The 22,671-nt window shown below is 34.5% G+C and overlaps 1 protein-coding gene across 3 annotated transcripts in view; it reads left to right on the top strand.

The window, feature by feature from the left end:
* The first annotated feature begins 961 nt into the window (after positions 1 to 961).
* The window catches only part of LOC143232882 (complex I assembly factor ACAD9, mitochondrial-like), a 53,803-nt gene continuing 32,093 nt past the window's right edge, over positions 962 to 22,671 (top strand). For 2 of the 3 annotated variants that reach the window (XM_076468893.1, XM_076468891.1), the window contains exons 1-6: positions 962 to 1,335; positions 7,020 to 7,298; positions 9,583 to 9,676; positions 13,082 to 13,183; positions 15,378 to 15,484; positions 16,578 to 16,678. In XM_076468893.1, the coding sequence (XP_076325008.1) occupies positions 7,050 to 7,298; positions 9,583 to 9,676; positions 13,082 to 13,183; positions 15,378 to 15,484; positions 16,578 to 16,678 (653 nt within the window). In that variant the 5' untranslated portion in view covers positions 962 to 1,335; positions 7,020 to 7,049. Of the gene's footprint in view, positions 1,336 to 6,829; positions 6,846 to 7,019; positions 7,299 to 9,582; positions 9,677 to 13,081; positions 13,184 to 15,377; positions 15,485 to 16,577; positions 16,679 to 22,671 lie in introns of all 3 variants that reach the window. The other variant, XM_076468892.1, reaches the window with a different exon arrangement.

The raw sequence follows: 22,671 nt of genomic DNA, 5'->3' as shown, positions 1-22,671 counted from the left end.
ACTATACATCTCGGAAACTATAATTGCTTAGTAATTGGAAACTTCAGATATTAGACTAGGAGAGTTTGTAAACCTCGAACGTTACCAACTATTTAACTTCAGCGGATTCTCATCGGATATTAATATTTTACGAAAATATTAGATAATTTGAGCGATTACAAAAATTCAATGTGTGACAAGCGAAGAAAGGATTGTTTGTTTTGGAATTTCGCACAAAGCTACTCGAGGGCTATCTGTGCTAGCCGTCCTTAATTTAGCAGTGTAAGACTAGAGGGAAGGCAGCTAGTCATCACCACCCACCGCCAACTCTTGGGCTACTCTTTTACCAACGAATAGTGGGATTGACCGTCACATTATACGCCCCCACGGCTGGGAGGGCGAGCATGTTTAGCTCGACGCGGGCGCGAACCCGCGACCCTCGGATTACGAGTCGCACGCCTTACGCGCTTGGCCATGCCAGGCCATGCGAAGAAAGAAGAATACAGAGTTAGCTAGCTCCCTCTTATTTCAGGAATTTGAAAAAAAATTTCCTTTTACCAGTAGCAGAAGACAGAAGACTCAATACCGTTTGTTAGTTTGTAAAACCCGAGCGCGTAAGGCGTGCGACTCGTAATCCGAGGGTCGCGGGTTCGCGCCCGCGTCGCGCTAAACATGCTCGCCCTCCCAGCCGTGGGGGTGTATAATGTGACGGTCAATCCCACTATTCGTTGGTTAAAGAGTAGCCCAAGAGTTGGCGGTGGGTGGTGATGACTAGCTGTCTTCCCTCTACTCTTACACTGCTAAATTATGGACGGCTAGCACAGATAGCCCTCGAGTAGCTTTGTGCGAAATTCCAAAACAAACAAAGTTTGTAAAACGTATGTATGTCGCTTATTATTTGTAATAACCGTTATTGTAAATTGTATTTGTATTTAAAAAAGAGACTGTGTTGACAAGTGTCATAAACCGTATACATATCGACATACGGTCCCGCATAGCCAGGTGGGTTAAGGCGTGCGACTCGTAATCTGAAGGTTAAGTTTAATCATGAAATGTTGTTGTTTTTTCGCTGAGTAAATTTGAAAAATTACTGTATATTCTAGAGGGCGACATATTATTTGAGCTCTAAGGGATAGTTGATGCATGTAGTATTATCGAAGAAGTATAGTGATTTGTGTATGTGATTGGTTGATAGTGAAGTGATAAAAAAGAAACAATACGTTCAAGTAGGAGTGGCGAGTAAAGTGCAAAAGTAAATTTAATAAATGCCTTTACTGCAGCGTAGTTACAACCTTAAGTTGTAGGTTTCTTTCATTAAAAGTTTTATCATTTTATCACTGAATATCACATTATTAGGTAAGTCTGACTAATGCTTAATATTAATAATTAGTGATATTTAGTTGTGTTAATGTAAATCTAGCATTTAATACATAGGACAATGACATAGTTTATTTGAAAATTAAACTGTTGAAGTTCATTGTGTACAGGAATCTTACCTATTACAAGAACTATTAATATTATTAAATATTAATACTAATTTACATAATTAAGATGGTAATGTGTATGCGTACTTCTAAAGTTTTTAAAGAAATTAGAAATAGGGAAGTATGGACAACACCATATAAAAAGACTCGTTAAGAGAGGGGTGGGTGTAGATAGGGAAAAGGTATTTGAGTTATGGTTCTGTCATCCCTCATCTCCATTTCAGACAGTATTGTAAGTTTTAAGTTTTGTGTTTGAACTTCATTTGCTTGGAAATTGTATGCACCAAGAGAACTGGTGGTATCACCTTGTTGAAATTCAACACTTGCCTCTGATACCCAGGTGTTCAAAGCAGTGTTAGATCTGTTATCTCTTACTAAATAACTTGATCAGTTTATCATTTTTGATCATACCAATTAGTTAAAAATGTCATTTGCACTAGAGATATTTGGTGGATATCATGTCTTGTGAAATAGGTTTAACCTGCTCATGTCAAACCTTGCAGTCATGAAATGCCATGTGTAAACATCAAATTCATTCAAACTCTATGTCCCTAACTTTGTGCATGAGTAGTTTCAATAGCTCTTTTAACTGTTTTAATTACTTAAAACATGCAGCACTACTTTTACTTTTTATGAATATAATGCATTCACAAACAAAATACCTTGGTTACTTTTCATGAATATTTCATACACAAAGCATGAATTTTCTCCCTTAGTATTGTATTAAAATATTAGTATCAGTACCCCAAACAGCTAATTCAGAGTTCAGACTGAGAACCTGTTTTCACTTTTTCCTGTTAGTTTCATTCTTAATTCATAATTTAAACCCCTTGGTATGGATTCTGGTACATGGTGAGGGGGGCCTTCCAGGGAAGATTTTGTTTTTTCAGTTTACCTCCTGTAGGATCTAAACATCCACCCACCTATTTGTCATATGTGGCAACCCGTAAAGGGGGGGGAGAGAATCCTGGTGCTTGAGAGGTCCAACCCCAACACACCACTTTGGCCTTGAATTCCTGTAGATGGGCAGTCTTGGGGTAGCATCCCTTGGATCAGTCAGCTGGTCCACTTGGTGTAGGGTCAACCAAGTACCAGTGTTGGACGTTCTCAACAGGTGTTGTGGACATTGTATCTGCTGCTGGTGTTTGAGTATAGTGCTCACAAAACCCTGGCATTGCTGCAGTGCCCTTGTTTGATATTATAGTGGGTCCTCTTGTAGGACTTCATGGTGGGTGGGTCAGTGGGCACCAAAATTTTCCTTTTTTTTTATTATGAATACTCCAATTAAAATTTTAATAAAATAGTGAAAAAACAGTCCATAGGTAAACGGCTTCAACCTTAAAGATGCTGGAACCCGTTCATCATCAAGGACTTCAGCTCTACACTGGAGTTTTCCACACTTCCCCATTTCAGAGCTTATACATAGTCTCATGAACCTTCTTTGCACCTCCACCATTTGCAACTGTCCTTCGTTCCTTACCAAAGCATCCCACCCAGGATTGCGTTTTCCTTCCTCGATGGGCCATACTTTTCCAGAATAGAAAATCTGCCATTGCTCCTTTTGGCCTTTGTTAGACCTTAGAGAGGATGGTTAATGTCTCATTTTGTTCTTCAAATCATACAACCTCCTCTCATCCACTCAGTGTGGAATACGACGACAGCACACCACCACAGACCACCTGATTCGACTTGAAACGTCCATCAGAGAGGCCTTTCTCAAATGACATCTTCTTGTGTCAGTATTCTTTCACATTGAGAAAGCTTATGATACAACTTGGAGGTATGGCATTTTTCGAGACCTCTATATATATATGGGTTATGTGGCCATTTGCACATTTTTACAAAAAAATTTTAATGGACAGGAGATTTCAAGTTCGTGTGGGTTTGACGCTTGTGTTCTTTTCTACAGGAACTTGGGAGCCCCTCAGAGCTGTGTTTTGAGTGTCACATTTTTCAGTATGAAAATTAATGCCATCACTGAACAACTCCCTCTTACTGTTGCAAACAGGCTCTATGTCAATGACTTTCACATCTCCTGTCAGTCATTGAATGTGAGGTATATTGAGTGGCAGCTAGAGACTGCCCTCAATTGTTTTCTGAAGTGGACCACAGTAAATGGCTTTAACTTCTGTCTCTCTAAAACTATTTTCATGCACTTTTGCTGCCAACGGGGTATTTACCCTGATCCTGAACTCTGGTCCCCAAATGTGACCTACCTTTTTAAAGTTCAGAGAAAAGTAGACACTCCTGATTGGAAATACTGTCTGTTATTTGCTGAACATCTTTCGAACCATCCTTCCTCTCCTATTTATACAGATGGTTCAAAATCAGGAGATTGTGTGGGCTCTGCCATGGTTTATTGTGGTTTGGTTGTTGCATGCAGAATCCTCTCTAGATATTCTGTATTCACTGCTTAACTGTTTGCCATTTCTCTTGCCCCAGATCACATAGAAGCTAAACAGTACTCAAACTGCACTATTTTTACTGACTCACTTAGTTCTCTACTGGCCCTGGAATCGCTTCACATTAGTTCACACCCTGTTCTCGCAGATATTCAAAACAGGCTGGCCCAATTATCTTTAACATTTACTTCTGTCCAGTTTTTCTGGATACCAGGCCATGTTGGTATTTGTGGGAATAAGTTAGCCAATGCTGCAGCAAAATCTATCTGCTCTGGCACTATCACTGTTGTGCCTATTCCATATCTCCCTGTATTCAAGGCTCTGAGCCAGTTGGCACTCAACTTGGAATGAGCAACATGACAACAAGCTTTTCCAAATAAAACCCTGTATTGGACTTTGGCCATCCTTCTTTCGTAAGAGTCAGTAAGAGGAAGTTGTTCTAACTGGACTATGCATTGTTCACAGTTTTTTAACTCATTGTTTTCTTTTATCTGGAGCTAATGCACCATTGTGTAGTCTGTGTGATACTCAGGTCACAGTAAACCACATTTTACTTTCTTGTCATCGTTATGACTTTCAACGACAGTGTCATTTTCACCGTATTCTGTCCCAAGGTTTGTCCATAATGTTGAGCAGTGTTATTGGTGATGGTGACACTGTCCGCTTTGGAAATGTGTTTTAGGTTTTTAAAGGCCATCAATCTCTTTAATGCCATTTCAGTTTTTTAATTTATACATTAGACCCTTTTTTGATGAGGTTCTGTTTTGAGAATCACAGTCCATCTAGTTTGATTTGAAATTAGAAATTAGCCGTAAAGTCAAATAACTCGAAACCAGAACTGGAAAGGCTAACTTCAGTTGACTAACGCTGCTGTTCAAACTATCTGTCAGTCATCCTGATGAGTTATTATTAAAATTTTGCTGCAAATCTTTTAAAATTTTTATTACTTTACTTTTTGAAAATGGCCATAATGTCAAATAACTCGAACCAGGACTGGTGGTTTTTGTACTTACCTGTTAGTCTTTCTGGTGAGTTATGATAATTACAGTTATGCTACAGAAAGTCCTCTACAACTTGTATTACTGTAGTGTTTCTCATAATGCTGTAGACTAGATGTAAACATAGGTTTTATGCTTTTTTTTAACTTTGTTTTATTTTATCTTAATTTCCTTTTATAAATTTCCTAATTTTACTTTTGATTTTAACTTCTTACTGGGTGTTTGGCACAGATAGCTTAGCTACTTTGTGCCATAAAACACTAAATCAACCAACCATAATTTAATATACATATGATTATTAAGTAGCATTATCTTCTAAAATGTGACTTAATAGGATTTTAACATGGTAGTTAAGTCTCTCAAAGCAGTGATCTTTTGCTAATAGTGAAACTAATAACATTTTAGGTTGTATTTATAGACATTGGTAGTAAGTTAGAAGAGGAATTTATCTCTATAAATCTTAAAGATCACTAGTTAGTCCTCATTTGAAGTACTCTGCAGGTTTCCTTCTCTAAGAAATACCATATTTAGTGGGAATGGTTTGGAAGAGGGTTACTAATACTAAGCTATTTTTAAGGAGTTAAGATGTTTTAAAATATTTTCTCATGAAGAAAGAAGTTAAGAGGTGATTTTTATTAAGTTTGCAAGATTATTTGATAGATCAGTGGGATAAAGGCTTGCAGTTTCTTTGTACTATATTCATAAGGATAAAAGGAAAGTGAAACTTGTTGGGAAACCTTGACTTCCATCTACAAAACTATCAAAAGAAGCAATGCAAAGCAAGAAATTATCAAACCTTCTCTTAATTTTGATTTCCTCACTTCTGAAGGTAACCTTTTTCAAAATCTGGATATTCTTTTAGAAAAACAAAAATATCTTCTCTGAAAATGAGCTCTTCGCTGCCAAAGGACTTGAAAAAAATAGGCTTTAGTTAAGTTTTATTTATTTAACTAACAGCAATATTGACTTATGGAATGAGTTGCTGTTATTTAGACCTTTAAAGAAGTTTAAGACTAAAACTAATGATTTAGTGAAAAATAAAATGTGTTGAAATTTGTACTTTTCTCAAGTGAGAAGGGTGTACAAGGACAGCTTTGAAAAACCAGATGGTCATGTTTCTATGAAGTCTTATGATTTAGCTGATAATATAACTGTTCTGAACAATTTGAATTTGCTAGAGTTCATGTGTAGCCAATAATGTTATAAAACCTTCTTTTCTAAAAAAATTTTCCAATTAGAATCGAGAATTATTTGTTTCTTTACAAGAAATAAAAACTTAGCAAAGAGCTTCATGGTTTTGTTAAGAAACCACATTTAAAATCTAAATCTTTATTAGTACCTCAGTTATTGTTATGTTTGAATTTAGCCCCAATCCATTCCCTTTAATATTTATTATATCTAGTAATCTACATTTACTATGGATTTAAACTACTGTCAAGGTCCCAGAATCAGTTATTCCAAACAAATTTCCCAAGTCTTTAGCACTTGACACACTGATACTTGACCCTGCTTCTTTATATGAAGAGTAAGCTATTTTTTAGTTTCTTTGCTTCAGGAATTAGCTTTACACATTTCATTGTTAAAACTCGTATCATCTAACCTAATCATTGAGACTTGTTCGTACACAAAGGTAATTCTCTCATAAATTAAAATTCCAAACTTATCTTTTATTAATAATAATTTACAGGGTGACTAAATGACTAATTTACGTTCAATTATAGTTAGATTTATGGGCACAGTGTATTATATAAAACTTTTAAACCTATAATTATTGGTTTGAAATTATTTTGACTATAAATATGTTAGAAAATGTCAAGAATTTTGCAAAGAAGGTTTTAGGTGTTTTTATATACATATGAGATCACAACAAATTACTAGTATTTTTAATGGCTTCATGGTTTTCGTTATTGCTGTGTGTAATAAAGGTTTTAATTTTATTTCTTATTGATATACATTTGTTTTGCAGCTGTCCTCAGGATGATGTATGTATATGTCATTTTGCTCAATTTTCTGCTCTTCCTTAAAATTTATTGTGACTAATACTAGATGTTGTATAAAACTCACCCTTTGAAAGTTTAATGTTTTTTATAAAATTAACTATATGGTTTATTCTATGAATTGAAATTTATCTATTTGAACACAATTTCCTTTTTTAGGGCATTAAACAGTTAATAAGTTTCTTTGAGATGACACTACGTAAAGCAGCATTTTTGTTACGATCATCCCCCTTTGGATTATCTGTTTCTAAAGTTGTCAGACATGTTAGTCCTGAAAATTGTGGGTGGCTGCAGATGTTAAGATTTTTTGCTGATAGTAGTCAAGTCTCTGAACAACTAAAAGGTGAAGACAGACAAGAAGCTCTGAAGCCACAACAGACACCCAAGATTAAAAGACCACCTTTTGCAAAAAACTTGTTTTTAGGGATCTTTGATAAGGTAAAAATTACAAACTGTTTTAGAGTGATTAAACATTTTATCATTAATTTAGAAGCAATTTTGTGCCATGTTACAAGTGTTAAGTAATAACTGTTTCTTGTTTAAAAAAACTATTGTTTAATGGGTTAGACAAAATTCATACATACTAGTTTTTTAAGTCTTAAAAATGCAAGTATTACTTTGTGAGAAAAATGCAATCACCAAAAAAATTACATAACAATATTTTCTTATAGAATAACCTTGCAATAATAATTTGCTCTATATAAAACTACACAAATTCTGCTACAATTTTTTTTAAGAGAAAGATAATGACAGTGGTTCTGATATTAGTCACACAGTAAAAACTGTAGGTATCTGATAATAGTTGTTGTTTATTAGGCCTAACTTGGAATACTTCTACAATTTTATATTCCTTGCCTATTAAGAATATTAACCTGTTGGAAAAGGTTCATAAAAGGCCTACTAGGATGATTCTAACAATGGGAGGGTTGTTTTATAATGATAGGTGAAGACCTCTTCACTTTTCTCTTGAAAAAATAAAAGGGTAATGGATGATTTTATTCAAATTGATATGATTATTCAGCGGATCAGTTGCTAGTTAACAGTATTTTTGTTTGGTTGAAATTATTTTGTATGTGGTGAGTATACTTTCTTTTCTATAAATTGTTTACTTTGTGTGCCATGTTTGAACACACCAAACTTAATGTTTTTGTCTTTTATAATTTGTAGTGCATATTGGAAGGATTTATATATTTTGATAAAAAGGTTAGAAAATACCTTTATATTCAAGATAATTATAAAATAACTTTATTTTGACCAATGTTTAGCTCTTACATCTTCATTAGACTTAGTATGTTCAACTGTGTATGCAATGGCAGATTTAAGGTTGTATGGGCCAAGGGGCTAATTTTTGTGGGCTCAACATCCCATGTATTTTTGCAAAGAATAAAATTATCAATGGAGTGTCCCATTAAGATCATGGGACCTGGAACTGAGCCCCATCTAGCCTCTACCTAAATACACCACTGTGTGTATGTACACAGTGGCCCTGTAAGTCCCTTCCCATCCATATATCTTATATGTATCCAGTGTATCTGTGTGCTGTCTCTCATTCTCGCTGCATAATATTATGTAACACCATGTTTTATGAGACATTTTCCTCAACATAGCAGGGGTTATTGTTCCAAATGCCACGGTAACATCTGCCTTCAACTCATCATTAGTATTATAATGTTGTTTAGACACAATATATGGATGGGTAGGGACTTAAGGGCCACCTTGTATATATGTACTAATCCCAAAGAAGTTTCAGAGATGAAACATTGGTCAAAATAAAAAGTTCTTTTATAATTATCTGGAGAATAAAATTTTGTTTCTGAACTTAAGAATAATGGTAAGTAAGGATTTGAGTCACTATCATATTTTGCTATACACATTTGACTCTGAACCTAATAAGACTTGCCTGGTGTCATATAAGAACCTTGCCATAACTTTTAAACAACAATAATTTCATATGAAAATATTTCCAAGAAAGAAAAGAATGTCTAAAGAAAGTATATAATTATTAGATTGTGGTTTAAGTCTTTTACACTTACTAAGTGTCATGTTCTTATTCTGCATAAACCATATCTTGTAACTTTCTCATGAAACCATAAATTACTTCTAACACCATTTTATTTACTCTCAGTAGTTTATAATACTCTTTACAGTACTGTCTAAACTTTGCCAGTAGTTATTTTGAATGGTAAGTTTTGTTAATAGTTGATGAATCACCTGCTGTGTTCAATTCTTTAATAGGCAGAAAAGCTGAAAAATTTTGAAAATTGAACTGTTTTTTTTGTGTGAATTAAATTAGAAAAAAAAAGTTTCATTATTTTACTTTTTTTTTATTCATACATCCTTGGAGGGTGGCAATACAGCTGCTACTGCCTTATAAAAACTAGTGACAGCTATATGACCTAAGCCTTTGAGAGGCTATACTGATATAACATTTAAGAAAAAATCAGGTGAGAAAACGAACTTTGAGAATATGATTCTCAAGGGATAAGTTTCTTGTGAAAAATAGAAGTACACTTTGGGATTAACATAAAAATTCTGAGTATTGTAAACAGGGAATACTGCTTGGAACAGAAATGTAAATTAATGTTACAATATCATAAAATTTAAATTTGATATACAGATGAGCAGTTTAAACCTGAAACATGCTTACTGACTTGGAAAGGGTTTAATCATATGACCATTACTTTCTTGCAACTTACAAAAAATTTTGATATTTTTACTCTAGGAAATTCTGACTTTTCCAGAAGTGCTAAACAAGGAAGAACTTACAGATCTAAATAGAATGGTAGATGTGGTAGAAAAATACTTCAAAGAAAAAGGTAACCCAATTTTGATATGGAGAGTAAGCATGATGCTGGAAAAATCAGATAAGAATAGACTTTGAAATAAATTCATTTAAATAAGAATCACTTTAAAGCCCTTATTTCCATATTTACTTTTCTTGCTAAATATTGGTAAAGAAGTCACTACAATTTCTTTTTTTTAGAAATATATAAAGGTTTATTCTTAAATAAAAAAGGTAAATATTTGCTTTTGATCTAAGTTTTCTAAGAATCCATGGATAAAGCCAAGGAAAATGTTAAAATAGAGTGAACCTTAAAGATCTCATGATTATGAGAAAACTGCTAATGAAAATCCCTCATTAAAATGATAAGTAAATTTTGTTTTTATCAAACAAATATTCTTAAATTAACCGTTTCCACACAAGTCTCGGGTGAAAGGCCACGTCATCACATTTTTTTACTTTCATTCAAAATTAAACTGAACTACTATTTTATGAATTTATGTCCTTAAGTTTGGCATCAAACTGTAAACTATAATTCAGATTTTCATATTATACATAATTTAATTTCTTGTTTTAAAAGTAGGTATTAAAATATGCACCTAAATATCAATTTTTGTGTGAAGTGGTATGTTAAATGTAGCACTGGTTCAAATTTGATGTTTGTGATGTCAAAATACAAAGTCTATAATTTTGTATGAACTAGGAACTCAAATTACCAATATTGATAAGGTAGCATATAAAATAAAACCCTTTTTTTGTTGTTGAATAACCAATCAGAAGCTCAGAATGTCCTCTCAGTGGTTTTCTTAGTCATTTTCAAATATAATGATATCCTCTCTTTCTTTTGACTCATATCTTTGTGCTCATAATTTGAGTTTTTAGCCTGTTTGAAATTTCATATTTTTTTTTAGATACAAATAGATTAGCTACTAAACTTGATAAATTCTAATGGAAGTCCATGGTATCAATGAAATTTAATTTTGTAGTTATTTTAATGTGTGTATGTGTGTGTAAAACCTAAAAAAATTATTTTACATCCTTCAGATGCAAAATTTCTTAAAGCTCAATAAGGTATGACAGGCAGCAATAAATACAAAGGTTGTAACTACAAGAGATAATTGTTTGCTTTACTTCTTTATTGACTGTTCCATGTTTTAAGAAAAATAAGTTTAAGAACTTGTCTGGAAATAGTAATAATCTATATACATGTACAATGTATAATAATTGAAATGCAACTGTATTTTAGAAAATACTAGTCTACTAAAACACAACCAAGACAGATCACTTTGTAAAAACTAGAGGTTTTATATTTCATGTGTTAACGAGCATGTGTGCCACATCATTGTAACTTTTGTATTAGCCAGGCACAGCTGAAAGATCAATATGATAAAAATAGTAAATATGTATATAATGTTGTGAGATTTAAGCTATTTAGTCTAAATATTTGTTTTTTGATATCTATAATCATTCTAGAATGAAAGAGGCATGATGGTTACAAAATCAGTCAAATCAACTGAGCCCACAGATTTGTTAGTGAAAATAGCATAAAATAAGGTTTTATTTTAAAGAAATATTGTTTTGATAAAACTATCTGGACATTATAAGGATTTTGCATGTGAAATTTCAAAATTTTCTGAAGAATAAATGTATTTTTAATCTATAAATGAAATTACTTTGTTGGCTGAAAGGCCAACATGCAAAAAAGAAAAAAAGCATGAGAAAAACATTGCTTAACAAACCTTATGACTCAATAAAAAATCTCATAGTTTGCATAAGAAGGCATTGTAATATTTACTGATATGTCAAAATTTATGAACACACACTTACTAGTTTAACCATTTCGGCAAGGTTGGCAACCATAGTCGACTTGAAGGCTCAGCGAGGCAGGCGATCTTCGTCGACAAGATGTAAACAACATACCCTCGTGGCTAATTATCATAATTACACAGGCCTTGAGACCCACTTGAGGCTAGAACCACGTGTATTCATTGTTTACTTGGGATTCCCAGCAGGTATTGAAACTGGAGGTGATTTCTTTGTTTTCTAGCCTGTGTAGATCATACTGTTGATTGTTTGAGAAAATGCCTTCCTTGTATATTCTGTTGATACTTGTGACGTTGTTACAATGCCGAAAGGAAAAGCTTATACCACTAAAGAGGTAATCAATATTGTTTTTAACGATGAAGAGAGTGACAAAGAGTTTGAGCCAGATGATAATGAAATCTTACTTGTAACGAACAAGAGTGATAATGAAGACCTTCATGGCCTGGAATCTGCCCCCGCTTTAGGTAAGCACAAACGAAAAGGAAGACCAAGTACTGATAAAGGTCAGCACTTGGTGGACAATCTGAGGACAAAAAACACAAACCTGATTGTACTGTTTGCAGTGACAGATACACAGCTGGATGGAAAAGAAAGCAGACTAATTATGTCTGCAAACAGTGCAGTCTCCCCATGTGCTTTTTACCATGCCATGAGATATATCATAACCACAAAGACTATTGACAGGTTGCTGCACGAATTGTGTACAATTTATAATAAATTATTGTGCTTTACATGGCACTTCATTGTGTATCAGGGTGTCTTCCTTTATTCCTGTTATTCTTATGTATTGAATTAAACATATATAGTATTGGGTACAATCACTGAAAATATTAGGGACTTTTGTTGAGTTATTGCCAAGATATCATGCTTTTAGTACTGATACTGTAATTAGTTGAAGTATCAAACATATATATTTAGTGCCATGCCAAACATTAAAATATTTTCTTCAGTGTCAAAAGGGTTAAAGTTAATAGGATGAAAAGTATAGCAAGTACAAAATGGTAATGAAGTCAGTTCCAAGGACCAAGCCCACACTGAAAGGGTCAAAGTATTGACTAATTTAACCATTTCAAGCTAGAAATTATTTTTATTTTAATAACAATAGTATTTTGACACTGAATTCTAAAAACCTATGAATGAAAGCAAAAGATAGTATCCTATGATATGTCAATGGCACTAAATCTGACATGGCTTTCATCAGACTAAGTAGGATATAACAGATTTATTAGTAGTCTTACCATAATACATGCCATCAGTACTTACAAATAACAAATGCTATGGTGCACATCAAATTAAGTGAATTTTCATCATCAATTTTAGTTAAGTCTTTTATAAATCAGATTTTTAGGATAAAACTTCTTCAAATTTATGAAGATTGTTTCTTTTTTAATACCAAAAGTATTTTGACATTAAATCTTCAAAGCAACTTACCTGTACAAAGTTTAAAAGCTGATTTATTTATTTTTTACAACTTTAAACTCTAGTAGGTTGCAGAAATATCAAACTTGTCATATCTATTCCATAGTAAATTTTCTTACGAAACACTAAATGTTTTGGTCATTAATTTTTGTTGGTTTTTTTTTTAATTGGAACACAGGACTCTTTTTTTTTTCAGTTGACTCAAAAAAAATTGATATTGAAGCTGTAATTCCAGAAGAAATATTACAGGGTTTAAAAGATATGGGTTTGTTTGGGCAGCAAATACCTGTAGAGTATGGTGAGTATGTTAGTAAATAAGGATCTTAGTTTAAGAATTAGAACATCATTGGCTATAAATATAGATAATTAGAAAAATAAGGTAAAGAACTATATTGGTTTTTTATAAAGAATTAGTTTGGTAGCAAACATAATCTTTAACTGTAAAACTATTCTTTCAGTTTCCATTCTGTGGATCAGAGTTGGTCTTGATGTAGAATGATAAATGTGTCAAGCAGCAAAGATTGTAATTCTTATTTAGGTCTGTTTATGATAATTAATCCCAAACTATTATATTTTATTGTTAAATTTTCAAACAAATACACTAATAATTTATTATAATGGTAATTAAAATTGTGTCTCAGGTAAGTAACTGATGTATTAACCTGAACTATAAATTTTAAACTCTCATGTCCTCCTTGAATTTGATGATTCTCATGGAGTTCCATTATTCATTACATTAATTAGTATTGTTATTTTCATAATATAACACTGAATGTAAAGAACAAGCCAAAATAATTCTGTAATTTGTTCTCTTTGTTAACCTGAAGATGACCTAGGAAGATTGAAATGTTCTCTGCTTATCAATAAAAGTATTAATACTTACACCAGCTGTTCTGTGATACAATTATGTAATTACTCATTTTTTTATGCAAGAAACAAAGCAGGCTGAACAGTAATTAGCAAGATTGATTATCGTGTTGATGGTAGTTTAGTGTACATGTGTTTTCTGAGACTTTTATGGTATTAAGACCCGTGTAAACTGATAAGGTCATGAAGTCATGAACAACTTTGTTCATAAATAGTTTAGAAAACGTCTTTAAAATAATTGAGAAGATCCATAGAAATCCCATCAGTATACTTTTTTCTTTAACTAATAGTAAAATAAACAAAAATGATGTTTGTTTGGTACAATGAAAGATAAATTTTTAATTAGAAATTTTAGATAACACAGATACCATTAGCAGTAATTATAAGGCTGAAAGTTCAGAAGACAAAGTGCTTTGAAAAAATGAGTTGATAAGAATTTACAGCTAAATTGTTTTTGAACCAAATGAATAACAAACAAAATCAGAGTATGCTTTAGAAACATACATTCATTGAAGACTTACCTAACATGGTTCTCTTATGATATATTCCTGGGTATATATGGTCAGAGTTTGCTTCTGATTGAATCATTTTGTGTGAAAAGTCACATTTGATAAAAGAAAGAGATACTAAGTAATGGATATCCCCTCCCATAGGAGCAATATAATGTTCAACTGTGTTTAAACTTTGGTAAACCTGTGAATGATATTACAGAGAATTTTGCTTCATCTTGCTTTTAGTATAAGGTCAGTTTCTCTTGTGCCAAATCGAGGTTAAGGTATTGATGTACACAGTATTCAAGAATGTTTGTTTTATGAGGCTCAGACCATGAATAATTCTGTGAATTCATGATCTGCATGTTTTTTTGTACATATACGTGTGTCCATTACAATCTTTGCTGCCTGATACATTTATCATTCTACGTCAGGATGAAGTTGGATCCACAGAAGAATTTACATATGGGTCTAGTCTCATATAAGTTTTGTTAGCAGTTAATTCCTTATTATGATTTATGATGACATGTTTTTGTTTATTCATACAAATTTGTGTCAATGCTGTGACTGAAGTGCTGCTGGAGTAGTTATGACCAGTGTTTGTGTGCTGAGTGTAATGCTCTCCTCTGGCTTCCAGACACAATTCCAGTGACTATTCTTAAAAACAAGAAATTCTGATATGACTGTGGAGAGTACAAGTACCCAATAGCATTGCTTCAATTTCTAATGAACTCCGTGCATGTCCAAGCATGCACTGTTAAAACAGGCTTTGTCTTTCCTTAGAGTTATTGATAATCATTCAGTTGCTTCCCTGAAGTTCATAATGAGTCTATAAGTGTGGAGTCCACATTCAATTCATGTATAATGGAGTGTGATTTTCTAAAAGCCATACTTTGCTTTGTAGATGAATATTTTCTTATTGACTCTACTAAAAAAAAATTGAAAACTTGCATGATTGGTGTTTTTTTAAATTATAAAACTGACTCACATATGTATTTTAGGTTAAACAATTTTCTTATGAAATTGATTGCATACTATGATTCTGATTGAAATATGGAGAAATTGAATACTAATTACACATGAGAAATAAGGTATTCACAAAAGAAATATAAAAGCTATCTTCTGTGTTGATAGGGGGACTTGGTTTGAATGCTACTGAATTTGCTAGATTAGCAGAAATTACAAGTTTGGATGGAGCAATTGCCGTCACTCTTGCAGCTCACCAATCTATAGGATTAAAAGTAAGAACAAAAATAGATGCATCAGAATTAGAATCTACAATGAATAAGATTAACTGTGAAATTAATCATGATTGATTGACTAATTTGTAATACAGTAATTTCAGTAGTAGTAATATTTTTTTCTGTATATATATGTTATAAATATTTTTGAAATTTATGGAATATTTTTTAGCCTTCTGTAATAATAGATTTATAGGAAATGAAAAAGTTAACACTAGCTACAATAATGCCAATCAGCAGCAGATCATATAAATGAAAAACCAGTCAGATATTATCTTATTGTGAATATGCTAAAATATCATCAACTTGGCCCTTAAAGAACTGTAATTTGGATGAATCATAAAAGTTGCTCATGATGTTTATCTCCTGGATTGTAAACTTAATAATTTTATGAATTGCAATTTCTGTTATTTTTACAATAAAAGTGATTTGCAAGATTCTTGACTGCCTTTGTTATATTTAACAACTGATATTTCAACCATTAAACTGAGCATTAAAATATGTAGATTTTCCATTTAAACTTCTTAAAAATCGTTTTGGTTTTAATTATAGATTTCACATAATTCAACTATGCAGATTTCAACAATAATATTCTTTTTTTTTCTATCATGTACGAATTTTTTACAAATTGGGAAAAAATTTGTATGGATGAAATTATTATATTGTCTACTACAATGAATATTTTTATTATTATGCATTTTTTTTGGGTTGTATAACAAGTGATAACTCTTACTTTGCAATTAGGCTAGAAAAATCCATAGCTCCTTATTGTTATTGTCAACATTTTAAGCATAACAAAATGCGACTCAATTTTAATTAAAATGATTCACTTACATTAAAATGCATATAATGTTCATGAAACATCTGTACATGATGGAGTAAATTAATTATTTTTGGATTCAGCACATGTGAAATATTGTCGGACATGTAAAAATTTAAAAACAATAAAATGAACATCATTAATCATTCTCATGTAGCATTGGTATAAATGATAAATTTTGCTTGGGTTGCTTTTGTACTTTTTGTGATCTAATATTGTTTTGTTTTTTTCAAGTAGCTAAAAATGCAGTGTATAATTACTTTTCGTGAATAGGGTATCCTGATTTCTGGTAACGAGAAACAGAAGACCAAATATCTGCCAAAACTTGCCACAGGAGAACACATAGCAGCATTTTGTTTAACTGAACCAGGAAGGTGAGAAAAGATTTGTGAAAATAGCCATTACAAGCTTATTAAAATGAATAATTATATGTACAGAGAGAGACATACTTTTTTTCAAATGTTCTGTCTTCTTTTTTCTTCCAAATACTTTTTAATTGATCCCCATTCCTTCTTTCCTGAACAGGTTAACTTTAAACTTTGTGGAGTCATACATTGGTCCAACATATCCAGACACCTTTTTCATTTTTTTTATTAATTTCTTTTTAAGGATTGTTTTTAAGTGAAAGGTAAAATAACCCATCACATTGGCATACAAAACAAGTAGATTTGTTCATTGTGAGTTTTTCTGAGGGTGTCAGAACTTTCACACACAAAAAAGAAATATTATCTAACTTTTCCTTGGCAAAAAACAAACCGTTATATGAATAGAATATTCACTAATAATACTAAACTAAATAGCCACCAACTTGTGCCATTATTGATACCTGCTACCAATACGAACCAAAACTCACTGTACTACAGAACATGCATATTTCACATTTATTGCTTCTAATTTGAGAGTCACCACCTCAAATCCTTGTCGCAGCAAATATGCTTGCCATTTCAGCTGTGGGGGGGCATTATAATGTTATGGTCAATCCCACCATTCATTGGTAAAAGAGTAGCCCAAGAGTTGACAGTGGGTGATGATGACTAGTTGTCTTCCCTCTAGTCTTAGACTGCTAAATGAGAGACGGCTAGTGCAGATAGCCCTCGTGTAGCTTTGCACAAAGCTCAAAACAAACCACATTTGATGCCACTATCAATGAAATATGCACAGTTTGCTAATTGTACTCCAATAAACAAAGAAAACTAAGAATATAAGCTTTTATTCATACTTAATATTAATTTTTATCATGGGTTTGATTACTTGCAACAGAAATAAATCTTTTTATCAAAGTCTTTTTGTATATAAAATAATGTGTATACCTGACGAAACATTTTTTATTCTTTGAGATAAAGTCTTGCACTATATGCAAAATGAAAAACTATTATGCACTTTTGTTTCTTGTTTCCTTTCATAAAAATTTAATTTTATCACATATCACTGTTTATTTTTGCCTTGATATATAAAATAAGATATGTAACCACTATAAGTGATAAAGTTTTGGGTTCATAAATCTATAACATTTAAAGAGAAGATTATAAGTAACAAGACTGAATCCACTCTAGCCTTCACTTTGTTTCAATATAAGCTCTTCAACTATTTAGTCTAGTTATCTTTGGTTAGAACAAGTGAATGCTTTCTTGTTGTTATTTAGAGTAATTGAAAATTCTAAAATTATCATTAATGGTAGAAATCCATTAACTCTCTCAAAACTCTCTGTCAGTTTGACCACCCCTTAGTGTGGATTCCTGTACATGTTGAGAGGACCTCCCAGGGAAGTTTCTGTTTTTTCTGTTTACCTCCTGTGGTGACCTGTGAAGGGAAGGAGAGGATCCTGGTGGTTGAGAGGCCCACAAGGGCTAGGGTCAACCAAGTATCAGTGTTGGATGTTCTCAACAGGTGTTGTGGACATTGTATCTGATGTTGGTGTTTGGGTATAGTGCTCACAAAACCCTGGCATTGCTGCAGTGTCCTTGTTTGACATTGTAGTGCATCCCCTCATAGGGCTCCATGGTGGGTGGAGTCAGTAGGCACCAAAATTTTCCTTTTTTTGTTAGGGATGCTCCAATTAAAAATTGTAATAAAATAGTGAAAAAACAGGTCATAGGTAAACAACCATGTCTTGACGATTCTGAGCAGCAATCCCACCATCTGTACCACCTGTTGAACCTCATTTTCTTATATAGCATTCAATTTCAGACAAACCTTTAAGGCAAATGTCTCCCTTTTTCATTCAGAAGGGACAAGAGAGACTTGCTGGCTCACCAAAGTCAGTAAAGAAGCTTCGATCTAGTGACATATTGGTGGAAACATCCACATCTCAACACAGTGGACTCCTCTTGCATTCAAAGGCAATTGGGGATATACCTATTGAGGTTATACCTCGTACTACTTTGAATTCATAATGAGGAGTTATTGTTGAGAGAGATCTGAAGAACACCCCAGAGTTGAGATTCTTGCTGGTTTCTTCACCCAAGGAGTTTCTGCAGTAAGGCCTATATAATCTCACAAAGATGGAATTATGATGCCACCAATGTCTTCATTCTCACATTTACGTCACTATGTCCACCTGCCACCATGAAGGCAGATTATCTTAATTTCAGAGTACAGACATACATTTCAAACCCTCTGACGTTTCCAGTGTCAACAGTTCGGTCACTCAAAGACGTCATGTCATGGTTCGTTAATGTATGCTCGGTGTGATGGCAAGGAACACGATGCCTACGAGTGTGAAACAGACCCTCATTGCATCAATTGTAAGGGATCTTACCCTTCCTACATTCGTTCTTGCCCTACATGGTTGGAAGGAAAAGAGATGCAATGTTTGAAAACGATTCATGACATTACTTATTCTGAGGCTTACAAGTTGCTGTCGACCACTTTCTCTTAGATATATGCTGCTGCACTTTGTTCCACAACTACAGTGGGAGTGCAGATGGATTTCTTTCTGCCTCCAAAAGAATCATTCTCAAAACAAATGAAAAGGTTTTTGACCTCCATAGTTAAAAAGGTTGACAAATCAACTTCAACACCCATCTCTGTCTCTTCCATAGATTCCAACAAATCCCAAGATCTCCTTCCTTTGGTTTTGGGTGCAGGCATTTCCTTGAATAAATCTTCTCCCACTCCACGCTGCAAAATGATCATTCATTCCCGTACTTAGTCATTGGAATCCTCTTCCAACAGCAAAGACCTGCCCAATCGACCTAGGACAGGATCCATGGAGATCTATAGACAGTAAAGAAAAAGATGTGGTTGTAAACAGAAGGGTTTGCCACCTAATTCACCTACACATAAATAAAAGTAGCTATCTTGATGGAGGGTGCATGGAGGGGTGGTACTGTTGGTTGACCAGCATGTGCCCACCCTGTTTTTGTCATTCGACTTACCCTTGGAGACCATAGCCATCCATGTTTCCTTGGGTCATACCATTACTCTTTGTTCTCTATCTGTCGCCTGGAGAGACATATGATCAATCAGACCTTGATGCTCTCATTGAATGAACAGCTGCCATATCCCTTTTTCATCCTGGGGTTTTAATGGACATCATCCCCTCTGAGGAAGTGATGATGTTGATAGGAGGGGGTTACTCCATATAGCATATGCTCTCTGATCACAACCTTTCTCTTTTCAATACTTGTTCTTCTACTTATTTTTATGAACCTAGTCAGTCCTTTTCTGCTATAGACCTCTCAATTGGCTTTACTTCACTATTCTCCCATTTTTCTTGGAGGGTTGACAATTTTGAGAGAGTTTGGCTGTGGTCAATTCCACCCAACCCACGTGCCCTGGTGGAAGCTGGATCAAGCAAACTGGCCTTTCACTGCTCTTGCAGAACTTGATCCTGCCATTGTCTGTAAGCCATCAGTAGACGACTGTGTGGCAGCAGTAACTGACTGTATTATACATGCAGCTGCTCAATGTATTCCTAAAACCTTGACATGTTTCCATGATATCCTCATCCTTGGTGGAATCCTGCCTGCCACATGGCATGGAAAGCTCAAAAATGGACCTGGGATACTTTTAGTTGGTATCTCGCACTCTCACACTGCATTGCTTTCCAGGAGGCCCTTGCACATGCTCAGTGGGTAAGACATCAAAGCCAGAAGGAATCTTGGATTAAGTTCATAACCAGCATCTTTTCTACCACCAGTTCCAAAGTCATATGGGACAAGATTTGGAAGGTTACTGGGCAGTATAATTCTGTCCCCCTCTTGATCTTGGTCTCTGGTGGCCAGGAAGTAGCTGATACTTGGAGTATCGCCTATACTCTAGGTGAAAGCTTTTGCCAGGTATCTAGCACTTCTGCTTCTTCCTCAACTTTTTTAGCCATCAAGACTTGGGCAGGGCGATCATCTCTTCCCTTTCGAGTTGATTGTATCTATGACTATAATCATCCCTTTACACTGGTGGAACTCAAACTGGCCCTTCATTGGTCTGGCAGTACATCGGTTGGACCTGATGATGTACACTATGAAATGCTGCATCATCTGTCTCCTGCTTCTCTTGCTATTCTTCTGATTGTTTATAATCGGATCTGGCATGAGAATGTTTTTCCTGATGCCTTGCACCAGGCTATTGTCCTACTTTTCTCTGAGTCTGGGAAGGATCCCATGATTCCTTCAAACTACTGTCCAGTTGCTTTGAGCTGTCTCTGTAAGACCTTAGAGAGGATGGTTAATGCTTGTCAAAAGCAACCTCTTCTCATCCACCCAGTGTGGGTTCTGATGACAGCGCTTCACCATGGACCACTTGACTCAACTTGAAATGTCCATCAGAGAAGGCTTATAATACAACATGAAGGTATGGCATTTTGCGAGACCCATATATATGGGTTACGTGGCCATTTGCCCATTTTTATTAAAAACCTTTTAATGGACAGGAGATTCCAAGTTTGTGTGGGGATCGACACTTTCCCGTTCTTTTCTACAGGAACTTGGAGTCACTCAGGGCTGTGTTTTGAGTGTCACACTTTTCAGTTTTAAGATTAGTGCCATCACTGAACAATTCCCTTTTACTGTTGCAAATGGGCTCAATGACTTTCATATCTCCTGTCAGTCGTCGAACATGTATATTGAGCGGCAGCTACAGACTGCCCTCAATTGTTTACTGAAGTGGACCACAGTAAACAGCTTTAACTTCTCTCTCTCTAAAACCGTTTGCATGCACCTTTGCTGCAGATGGGATATTTACTCTGATCTTGAACTCCCTATCAGCAGAGTTGTGCTGCCTGTGGTTCCTGAGACAAAGTTCTTGGGGCTTATCTTTGACTGTAACTTGACCTTTATACCACACATCAAGCAGCTATGCATCAAATGTTCAAGAGCACTGAACATCCTCCTTGTCCTCTCTGTCTTTTTTTCCACCATACTTAGCTTATACATAGAGTCTCATGAACCTTCTTTGCATCTCTGCCGTTTCCAACTGTCTTTACTATATGCTTTGAAATTTCGTTCCTTACCAAAGCATCCCACCTGGGATTGTGTTTTCCTTCCTTGATGGGCCATACTTTTCCAGGATAGAAAATCTGCCATTTCTTCTTTTGGCCTTCATATTCAGACGCAGTTGGATAACATTGCTGTATCCACTAGTCAGCCCATCCCACTGTGGCTTCTTACAGTCTCCAAATGTGACCTATCTTTAAGTCATCTGAGAAAAGCAGACACTCCCAATTTGAAATACTGTCATTTGCTGAACATCTTTTGAACCATCCTTCTACTCCTATTCATACAGATGGTTCAAAATCAGGTGACTGTGTGGGCTCTGCCATGGTTTGTTGTGGTTCGGTATTTGCGAACAGAACTCTCTACAGTTTCTGTGTTTACTGCTGAACTGTGCACCATTTCTCTTGCCCTGAATCACATAGAAGCTAAGCAGTACTCCAACTGCACTATTTAAACTGACTCACTTAGTTCTCTACTGTTCTCAGTGATATTCAAAATGGACTGGCCCATTTCTCTCTGTCATCTACTTTTATCCATTTTTTCTGGATACCGGGTCACGTTGATATTTGCGCGAATGAGCTTGCTGACACTGCAGCTAAATCTAGCTGCTCTGGCACTATCACTGCTGTGCCTGTTCCATACATGGACTATGGCTATGTATTCAAGGCTCGGCTCCATGTCAGTTGGCAGTCAACTTGGAGCGAGCAATGTGAAAACAAGCTTTTCCAAATGAAACTTTCTATTGAACTTTGGCCGTTTTGCTTCTGTAAGCATTGGAAAGAGGAAGTTGTTCTAACTAGACTATGCATTTGTCACAGTTTTTTAACTCATCATTTTCCTTTTTCTGGGACTGATGCACCAATGTTTTGTCTATGTAAAACTCAGGTCACAATAAGCCACATTTTACTGTCTTTCTGTCATTATGTGTTTCAACG

Source organism: Tachypleus tridentatus, chromosome 11, assembly GCF_004210375.1.
Source record: "Tachypleus tridentatus isolate NWPU-2018 chromosome 11, ASM421037v1, whole genome shotgun sequence".
Taxonomy (NCBI): Eukaryota; Metazoa; Arthropoda; class Merostomata; order Xiphosura; family Limulidae; genus Tachypleus; species Tachypleus tridentatus.
Note: the sequence above shows the minus strand (reverse complement) of the source record. Positions and strands in the feature narration are given on the sequence as shown.